General features: G+C 47.3%; 1 protein-coding gene across 2 annotated transcripts in view; it reads left to right on the forward strand.

Moving 5' to 3' along the window:
- The first annotated feature begins 3,518 nt into the window (after window positions 1-3,518).
- DRC1 (dynein regulatory complex subunit 1) overlaps window positions 3,519-10,011 on the forward strand; it is a 59,400-nt gene continuing 52,907 nt past the window's right edge. For both annotated transcript variants that reach the window (XM_017545536.1, XM_017545537.1), the window contains exon 1: window positions 3,519-3,738. In XM_017545536.1, coding sequence (XP_017401025.1) covers window positions 3,584-3,738 — 155 coding nt within the window. In that variant the 5' untranslated portion in view covers window positions 3,519-3,583. The remainder of the gene's footprint in view (window positions 3,739-10,011) is intronic.

Here is a 10,011-nt window from a genome sequence, read left to right on the forward strand (position 1 = left end):
TGTTGACCAGGATGGTCTCGATCTGTTGACCTCGTGATCCACCCGCCTCGGCCTCCCAAAGTGCTGGGATTACAGGCTTGAGCCACCGCGCCCGGCCCTAGATGGAGTCTTACTCTGTCACCCAGGCTGGAGGGCAGTGGTGCAATCGCGGCTCACTGCAACCTCCGCCTCCTGGGTTCAAGCGATTCTCCTGCCTCAGCCTCCCAAGTAGCTGGGTCTACAGGTGCGTGCCACCTCACCCAGCTAACTTTTTGTATTTTTAGTAGAGATGGGGTTTCACCATGTTAGCCAGGATGGTCTTGAACTCCTGACCTCATGATCTGCCCGCCTCAGCCTCCCAAAGTGTCGGGATTACAGGCATAAGCCACTGTGCCCGGCTTCTTCATTTATTTATTTTGTTTGTTTCATTCTTTTGACCTCTCAAACCATAGTTGTCTGCCCCATGAAAAGATTTCTTCCTCTCTCTGTCCTTTGTTCAGTTTTTTAAAAAATTTAATATTTAAAAAAATTTGGTAGGCCAGACGGGATAGCTCATTCCTGTAATCCCAGCACTTTGGGAGGCTGAGGCAGGTGGCTCCTCTGAGGTCAGGAGACTGAGATCACCCTGGCCAACATGGTGAAACCCTCTCTCTATTACAAATACAATAAAAATTAGTTAGCTGGGCACAGTGGCTCAGACCTGTAATCCCAACACTTTGGGAGGCCGAGGTGGGTTGATCACAAGGTCAGGAGTTCGAGACCAGCCTGACCAACATGGTGAAACCCTGTCTCTACTAAAAATACAAAAATTAGCCAGGCGTGGTGGCAGGCGCCTGTAATCTCAGCTACTCGGGAGGCTGAGGCAGGAGAATCGCTTGAACCCGGAAGGCGGAGGTTGCAGTGAGCTGAAATTGCATCTCTGCCCTCTAGCCTGGATGACAGAGTAAGACTCCATCTCAAAAAAAACAAAACCAAAAAAACAAACAAAAAATTAGCTGGGTGTGGTGGCACATGCCTGTAGTCCCACCTACTCAGGAAGCTGAGGAGGGAGGATCGATTGAACCCAGTAGGCAGAGGGTCCAGTGAGCCAAGATTGTGCCACTGCACTCCAGCCGGAGCAATTGAGTGAGATGCTGTCTCAGAAAAAAAAAAAAAAAAAAGGCAAATAATGGTCATATATGTTTATGGGATACATAGTAATGTTTCAATGCATATAATGTATAGTGATCTGGTCTGGTAATTACCATATCTGTCATCTCAAACACTTGTCATTTCTTTGTGTTGGTAACGCTCAAAATCTTCGTTGCTATTTGAACTGTGTTATTGACTCTAGTCATCCTACAGTGGTACAGAACACTAGAACCTGTCATTTTGGATTCTTTAACAAATCTCTCCCTATTCCTCCCTTTCCCCTAATATGCCAATTTAAACAGTTAATAGATTTTGGCAAACTGACCTTCTAGGAGGTGCCTTTCCAGTGGTGAGTGAAAGTGTTTGTTTCCCACACCTATCAAAGGTGTATTACATAATTGAGTCTGCCTGTGGGAGAAAGAGGGCCCCCCAGCTGGTCAGAAAATGGCTAGAGAGAGCCAGGAAAGGAGACAAGCTTGGGGCTTTTATTGTGGTTAAGGGGTGAGGCTGGGAGGAAGGCATCCAGTGCATGTAGTTGAAATCTGCCAGCACCAAAAAGAGCACCTAGGCTTTTTCAACAGCTTGCCCAGATGTGGAGAAGGAAGAGAGAGTGCTGCTTAAAAGTGGTCAGCAGCCAAACAGCAAAAAATGGAGTCAGATTTCTTATTGCAAAAGATGTTGGAAGTGGTATCAGGACAACTGTAGGGCCAAGTATCTCACTGATCACTCTTCATGGGTCGTATGGTACCTTTTGCTCTCACTTATCTGTTGTGCAATAGCTGATTCCCACTGACTTTCTCATGGTATCCTACTCCCAACTATATACATGTGTATGCACACATACTTGGTTCTGTCCTTATGGATAGTGGAAACATGAACCAGAACCTGGAAGAGTCTGTGGTCAGAGGGTGTACCATGGCTCCTAGGAAAGTTTAACGCTTTAGGTTACAACCAAAGGAGACAGATCTGGCAGAAGGCCCTGAAGCCTAGAAGCAACTTCCCCCGCTCCTCCTACACCACCTGGCAGGTGTGAAAGGAGGATCCAGGCAGCTGCTGTTAGGTTCTAGCTGTTGGATGGTTTTGGCACTCCTAAACCTCTCCACTGCTTGCAGTAGAATTGATCTTTAAAAGCCACTCCATTTGCCTCTGGGCAGTTCTTATTCACAAAGGGCGTTATCTTCTTGGCCTCACAACTGTCTGTGGGTTGCACCATTTAACAGCTGAGAAAATGGCCCTCAAGAAGTTGTGACTTGCCCAAGGTGGCAGGGCAGGGCTAGAACTAGTACCCACCCTTTCTCACTGCTTATCCAGTGCCTTTAATTCCTCACGGGCTAATGGGACAGAACCATATTAAATGGAATCCAGTTTTCGTTTGATTGGCTGATTTTTTTTTTTTTTTTTTGAGACGGCATCTTGCTCTATTGCCCAGTAGAGTGCAGTGGCTCCATCTCAGCTCACTGCAACATCACCAACATTCAAGCGATTCTCCTGCCTGAGCCTCTTGAGTAGCTAGGATTACAGGCGCCCACCACCATACCCAGCTAATTTTTGTATTTTTAGTAGAGACGGGGTTTTGCCATGTCGGCCAGGCTGGTCTTGTCCTGATCTCAAGTGATCCGTCCACCTCGGCCTCCCAAAGTGCAGGGATTACAGGCGTGAGCCACCGCGCCTGGCCCCAGTTTGGTTTTAATTCTAAATGAGAACACTATTTTTGTTGACAATGAGACTCCCAGGAGATAGTGCCTTTCTGGAGATAGCTGAGAATTTAACAGTGCTTCTGCATTTCTAACTTTTATCCCCTCACCCCTCTCACGGACTGTTTTACTCTTTCGTAAGTATTTGATTGCACGTGGTTACGGTGGGATTGTTTTAGGTTGCGGCCATGCTGCAAACTGCTACAGAAGACAATTCCTTGCTGGGTATAAATTTATTGATGGCAGGGTGGTTTCAGTTTAGAGGAGACTGCCGAATACATCAAGTAGAAGCGCAAAAATGAATGAATGGATGCAATATTCCTTAGCGCATACCTGTTTTTCAGTACTCTCTATGAGGACAGGACAATGCCTGTATCCTTAGCGCTAGCACAGCGCTTGGCACAGAGTAGGGGCTCAATTTTATTTGGTGAATATGAGTTGGAGGAATATTTGATAAATGAATGAAAGATGAATTAATCATCAGGGTCAGTAAGTGATGAACCACAGCTTGGTCCAGCTCTTTAGTCCTCTCGTCTCGTGGTGAGACTCCACAGCTCCTCTAATACGACCGGGGCTGACAGACCTGACATCCCACCTGCGGGAAAGGCATCAGTCAGAGGCTGGGATGCGCCGGGGGAACGGCGGCGGGCGGGGCCCGGAGAGCTGCGCGCGCAATCACTGGGCGGTGGTTCAGGACCTCTCCCTGGCAACGGCTTGTTCCTAGCAACCAGCCTGCGGTCCGGAGGTGGATCGGAGGGAGCCGCCTGGGGGCTCCTGCCATGAATCCGCCGGGGTCCCTAGAGGGCCTGGAGCCGAACGTGGACGAGCACTTGTCCACGCAGATTCTCGAGCCCTCAGTGCACTCCGACAACCCTCAGGAGCGCATCCAGGCTCGGCGCCTCCGCATCGCTGCGCGCCTGGAAGCCCGGAGGCGGTGAGCGCTGGGGCGGGCCGGGCGGGATCCGCGCAGCAGGGCCTGGTTTCCTGATGAGATAGAAACATTTCTTCCGGAAGGCTCAGGCAGAATTTGGGAAAGTAAAACGCTGGGCCGGGCGTGGTGGCTCGCTCTTGTCTTCCCAGCACTTACAGAGGCGGAGGCGGGCGGATTACTTGAGCCCAGGAGTTCGAGATCAGCCTGGGCAGCATAGAGAGACCCCATTTCTAGAAAACATCAAAAAATTAATCGGGCGTGGCGGCGCGCGGCTGTGGTCTCAGGTACTCGGGAGACTGAGGCACGAGAATCGCTTGAACCCGGGAGGCGGAGGTTGCAGTGAGTCGAGATCGAGCCACTGCACTCCAGCCTGGGTGAAAGAGCAAGGTCGTGTCTCAAAAAATAAATAAATAAATAAATAAATAAAATAAAAGAAAACAAAAAGAAACGTTTAACACTGTTGTAAAGTCAGAGACGGAAATGCTCATCCCGTTATTGCTTGGTTGAGAGTTGAGGCTCAGGCACTGGACAGTACACGGAGGAATCAGGCAACCTGTGACCTGCCCTCTGGGGTCTTGCCTCCTTCCCTCCCAACCTTCCTTCCTTCCATAATACTTATTTAGTGGACCTCACCTATCACTTCCACTGGTCTAAATGGCTTACTTGGTTGTGTAGCCGAAACCCTCATTCCTGAAGGTCTGAGGACCATACCCACTGAGGCTAGGGTTGCTGTACCCATCCACTCACAGCCACAGTGGGCTAAGGGAGGACCCAGAGGCACCTGAATTCCTGAACGTCCTCATTGTGTGCACTTAGACCTTCTTCTGCTGGTCAGGGTCAGTTGTCCTGCCAAGATGGTGACTTCTCATCTGCTGCTCATTGGACACCAGGAGTCCAAAGTGCCCAGGTGGCAGCTATCACTTGTAGTTCAATGGGATCCTTGCTTTGTGCCCTGGCAAGAACACACCCCTTTGGGAACCAGGACTTCTGACCTTGCAGACGCCAGAGTTGTGGATGCAGGAAGCACAGAGTCCCCCATGAGTCATTAGGAATGATGATAAGTGGGGCCACTCCAGCTTCTACACACTGGTTGTCAGTCCCATGTATTTTTTTCTTCTGGGACAGAGTCACACAAAGTCTCTGGCTTAGTGCAGTACTGCATTCAAGAATGTGGCACTCCATTCTTTAGTGTAGGGCCTCCGAGCTGGGGCTGCAGCTGTGCCTCCATCAGGCCATTCAACACCATCAGGCTGGCCGATTCTGGAAGTTGCGCATGTGATATGACCAGTAGTCATATCACTTCTGCACCTCTTTTGCTGTGAAGTGAGTCACTTGGTCAGAGGGTTTATTGTATAGGATTCCAAGCTTGAACTTCAGACACTCCTCAACCCCCTGGATAGTGGTGCTGGCCTAGGCTCTGTGAGTCACTTTTCCTTCTATACAAACTCCATGACCAGGTGTGCCGCTTGAAGCTCCGCCCATTTGGAAGGCTTTTCATCACTATCTTTCAAGGCCATCCCTTAATGTGGCTTGCAGTGCAGCTGCTGTCCATTTTTAGCCTGAACCCACAAACCCTGCTAGCCGATCCATAAACTAAACTTGAGCTATTTCTTCTTTCTTTAGCTGGTCATATAGGACTTCTCCTGGGCCGCAGGAAGAGGCATTGGTACAAACATGGAAGGCAATGTCTGGGTCTGGGCAACCTGCTCATGCAGCTGACTTGTGCCCTCTGATCCTGCTTGGGCTCCATCTCAGATCTACCATTTCCATCTTATAATGGCATGGCTCTGGGCCTACCCAACTTTATGACTTTGATGGATGTGAGATACCCAGCTCATGTCTGGGTCTGGGTCATGATTCTCCCACTGGGGTTTGCCATAAACTGCACATGCCATCTTTTTCACTACAGGCACCTCCAAACCATAGGGTCTGCTGGATCGTGTGGCCCAAGTAGCCTGGCTGCTTACACTGTGGCCTGGGTCCTTTCCTGTTCTAGGCATCACTCAAAGCTGGCAGCTTTTTGTGTCAGCCTGAACAGTATTCCTAAGTGTGGGATGTATTGCCTCTAGGATCCAAAGTGGCCGAAGAGGCATTGAGTTTCCTTCTCTGTTGAGGATGCAAGATGCAGTAGATTTGTTTTTTACTTGATAGGCTATCCCAGTATGCCACTGACCACTGGACCCCAACAAACTTGAGTGACATGGCAGCCCCTGGGTCTTCATAGGGTTGATTGTCCACCATCTGGAGCACACTGTCTCACCATGCCCTGCAGTGTGTTTCCATCACTCGCTCTTTCTGGCTGATTGCTGCAGGTCCATCAGTGGAATGCAGGGGGCTGGCAAACCCTTTCAGTAAAGGGCCAGACAGTAAATATTTTAGGCTTTTTGGATGCTATGGCCTCTTTCCCAGCTGCTGAACTGCCATTGTAGTGGAAAAGCAGCTATAGGCAAGACATAAACAAATGGGCATGGCTGTATTCCAATAAAGCTTTATTTATGTACACTGAAATTTAAATTTCATAGACTATTCGTGTCTCACAATATAGCCTTCTTTTGATTAAAAAAAATAATAGACTGGGCACAGTGGCTCACACCTGTAATCCCAGCACTTTGGGAGGCTGAGGTAGGCAGACCATGAGGTCAGGAATTCGAGACCAGCCTGGACAACATAGAGCAACCCTGTCTCTACTAAAAATACAAAAATTAGTCAGGCATGGTGGCAGGCACTTTTAATCCCAGCTACTCGGGAGGGTAAGGCAAGAGAATTGCTTGAATCCGGGAGGTGGAGGTTGCAGTGAGCTGAGATCGTGCCACTGCACTCCAGCCTGGGTGACAGAGCAAGACTCTGTCTCCAAAAAATAATAATAATAATAATAATAATGATAATAAAGTTTATTTTTTAGAGCAGTTTTAGGATCACAACAAAACTGATCAGAAAGGACAGCGTCCCCATATACTCCCTGCCCCCACACATGCACAGCTCAGGAGAATTACCACTGTCAACATCCTGCAGCGGAGGGCACATTTGTGGCAATGTGTGAACCTGGACGCATCTTTATCACCCAAACTCCATCGTTTACCTTAGGGTTTCTTTTTGGTGTTGTACATCCTATGAGTTTGGGTAAATTTATAGTGACACGTACCCACCAGTATAGTATTATACTGAATATTTTCACTGCCCTAAAAAATCCTCTCTGCTCTACTTATTCATCCTAGTCCTTTTTTTTTTTTTAACCATTTAAAATTATAAAAATTGTCCAGTGCGGTGGCTCATGCCTGTAATCCCAGCACTTTGGGAGGCCAAGGTGGGAGGATCACCTGAGATTTGCAGTTCGAGGCCAGCCTGCCCAACATAGTGAAACCCCATCTGTACTAAAAATACAAAAACTAGCGGGGTGTGGTGGTGGGTGCCTATAATCTCAGCTACTTGGGAGACTGAGGCAGGAGAATTGCTCGAACCCAGGAGGCGGAGATTGCAGTGAGCTGAGATCACGGCACTGCACTCCAGCCTGGGTGACAAGTGTGAAACTCCATCTTGGAAAAAAAAATTGTAAAAATCATTATTTGCCTGGAAGCCATACAAAAACAGATGGTGGACTGGATTTGGCCCACAGGCCACAGTTTGCCAGTGCTGAAGTACTGGATGATGTGATGTTCTCTGGGATATCCAGATGTCCCTGCGATATTCAGAATATATTATGACAGAGATCAGGAGAATTACCATGGTCCTGTGAGTGTGACAGACATGTAAGTGATTATCATTGTCTGTTCCATGTGAATGTGGACTTCCTGGTTCTTTTTCCTGACCAAGGTAGAAAAGCATACATTTGGCCCAATCAGTAGCCATATGTACCGTGCCGGAGGCCGTACAAATTTGCTCTAGCGAAGCTTACCACAGTTGCATAGGCACTGTGTTCAGGAGTGCTACCTGTGGGCTTCTGGTAGTTGACAGTTATTTTGCAGGATCCATTCAGTTTCTGCAAGTGCCAGGCCCATGAATTAAAAGAAAATTTTATAGAGATCACCATTCCTGCATTGTTGAGATCCTTCAGGGTGACTCCCATCCCCACCAATGCCCCTCAGCAACAATATTGTTTTGTATGTACTCAGGTGCAGCTTCAGAGCTGTTCTTTTGGCCTTCTCCACTATGATAGCTCTACTGATAGGCCAAGGAGTGGAGTTCTTTAAACTTCTAAATATGTCAGTCCCAATTTTACTTTTGGAGATTAGAGACATGGTGGCTGGCCAAGTGAGGCAGGGAGAATTGCTTGAACCTGGGAGGCAGAGGTTGCAGTGAGCCAAAATTGGGCCACTGCACTCCAGCCTGGGCGACAGAGCGAGATCTGTCTCAACAACAACAACAACAAAAAAGGCCATTTGAGGCTGGTGCAAAAACAAGGATGTGAGATACAGTGACAGACCTAAGCAACTTAGCATCTGTGTGTGTGACAGCAGCTCATTTTTAAAACACAGATAATAATCATAGCTTGAAAAAAATGCAGACAGTGAACATTTTCTTTTACTAAGCTTAGTTTATATAACCATGCCATTAACTTTTTTTTTTTTTTTTTGAGACGGTTTTTCACTCTTGTTGCCCAGGCTGGAGTGCAATGGCGCGATCTTGGCTCACCACAACCTCTGATTCCCGGGTTCAAGTGATTCTCCTGCCTCAGCCTCCTGAGTAACTGGGATTACAGGCATGCACCACCACGTCTGGCTCATTTTTGCATTTTTAGTAGAGACAGGGTTTCACCATGTTGGTCAGGCTGGTCTTGAACTCCTGACCTTGTGATCTGCCCACCTCAGCCTCCCAAAGTGCTGGAATTACAGGCATGAGCCACTGCACCTGGCTGTCATTAACATTTTTTAAAAGAAGATAAAATTTATAGTACAGAACAAAAGTAATGGATTAATACTTTTAATTACATTAATGCATTTTGGAGGAAGAAAGGAAAAAAAATCACATGAAGAGATGTTTCCAAAAGAGTGACTTTGTAAGGTTAGGATAATGAGTTGCATGGCTGGCCGCAGTGGCTTATGCCTTTAATCCCAGCACTGTGGGAGGCTGAGGCAGATGGATCATCAGGTTAGGAATCCGAGACCAGCCTGACTAACATGGTGAAATCTCATCTCTGCTAAAAATACAAACAAATTGCCGGGCATGGTGGTGCATACCTGTAATCGCAGCTACTCAGGAGGCTGAGGCAGGAGAATTGCTTGAACCTGGGAGGCAGAGGTTGCAGTGAGCTGAGATTGTGCCACTGTACTCCAGCCTGGGCAACAGAGCAAGACTCTGCCTCAAAAAAGGAAAAAAAAACAGAGAGAGAGAATGAGTTGCATGTAGAATGGGAGCACTGAAGTAACTCGGGTTTGTTCCTTCATCTTTACAATAACTGTGCCTTTGTTTGTTAAATCTCTATTCTACAGGCATATCAGTAGCTCTCGCAGAAATGTTAAACTTGAACTGAGAACCAGAGATTGGGAGTTTCAGTGCATTAGCACATTATTCCTACTCTTTATTCTTTGTTAGTGGTTGGGGCCATGCATTGTGGGTGAGCGAGCTCGGACCACACTGTACCATTTCAATGTGCTCTCAAAACAAATGCATGCAGCTGAGTCTGTGTGTGCCTGGAAGTTCCCCGAATTACCTTCTCTGTTAATTAAAGGAAAAGAGATTAAAATATGCTATATTAAATCTTGCCTATATATTATTAATAACCAACAGTAATTGCAGCAATGCATCAAAACTTAGATTGACGCAAGTTTTTTTCAGAAAGAAGTACTTTATCACTGACATTGTTTTGAATTGCTGGCACATGTGGTAATAAAAAGCAGTTGTATTGTTTTTACGTTATCTTTCACCAGTGTACCCCTTGGTTGCCTGTGATACCACTGCTGTAGCTGCCTGGGCCTGCTTATATCATGAGGTGTAGTGTTAAAGTGAAAGTTAACAGAGTCAAATGTCATATAAAGATAAAGAATGTGGCCAGGCGTGGTGGCTCACACCTGTAATCCGAGCACTTTGGGAGGCTGCGGTGGGGAGATCACTTGAGACCAGGAGTTCGAGACCAGCCTGGCCAACATAGTGAAACTCTTGTCTCTACTAAAAAGTCAAAAAATTAGCTGGGCGTGGTGGCACATTCCTGTAATCTCAGCTACTTGGGAGACTGAGGCATGAGAATTGCTTGAACCCTGGGAAGGGGAGGTTGCAGTGAGCCGAGATCGTGCTACTATACTCCAGCCTAGATGACAGAGCGAGACTCCTTCTCAAAAAAAA

Source organism: Cebus imitator, unplaced genomic scaffold (genome assembly GCF_001604975.1).
Source record: "Cebus imitator isolate Cc_AM_T3 unplaced genomic scaffold, Cebus_imitator-1.0 Scaffold180, whole genome shotgun sequence".
In the NCBI taxonomy this organism is placed as follows: domain Eukaryota; kingdom Metazoa; phylum Chordata; class Mammalia; order Primates; family Cebidae; genus Cebus; species Cebus imitator.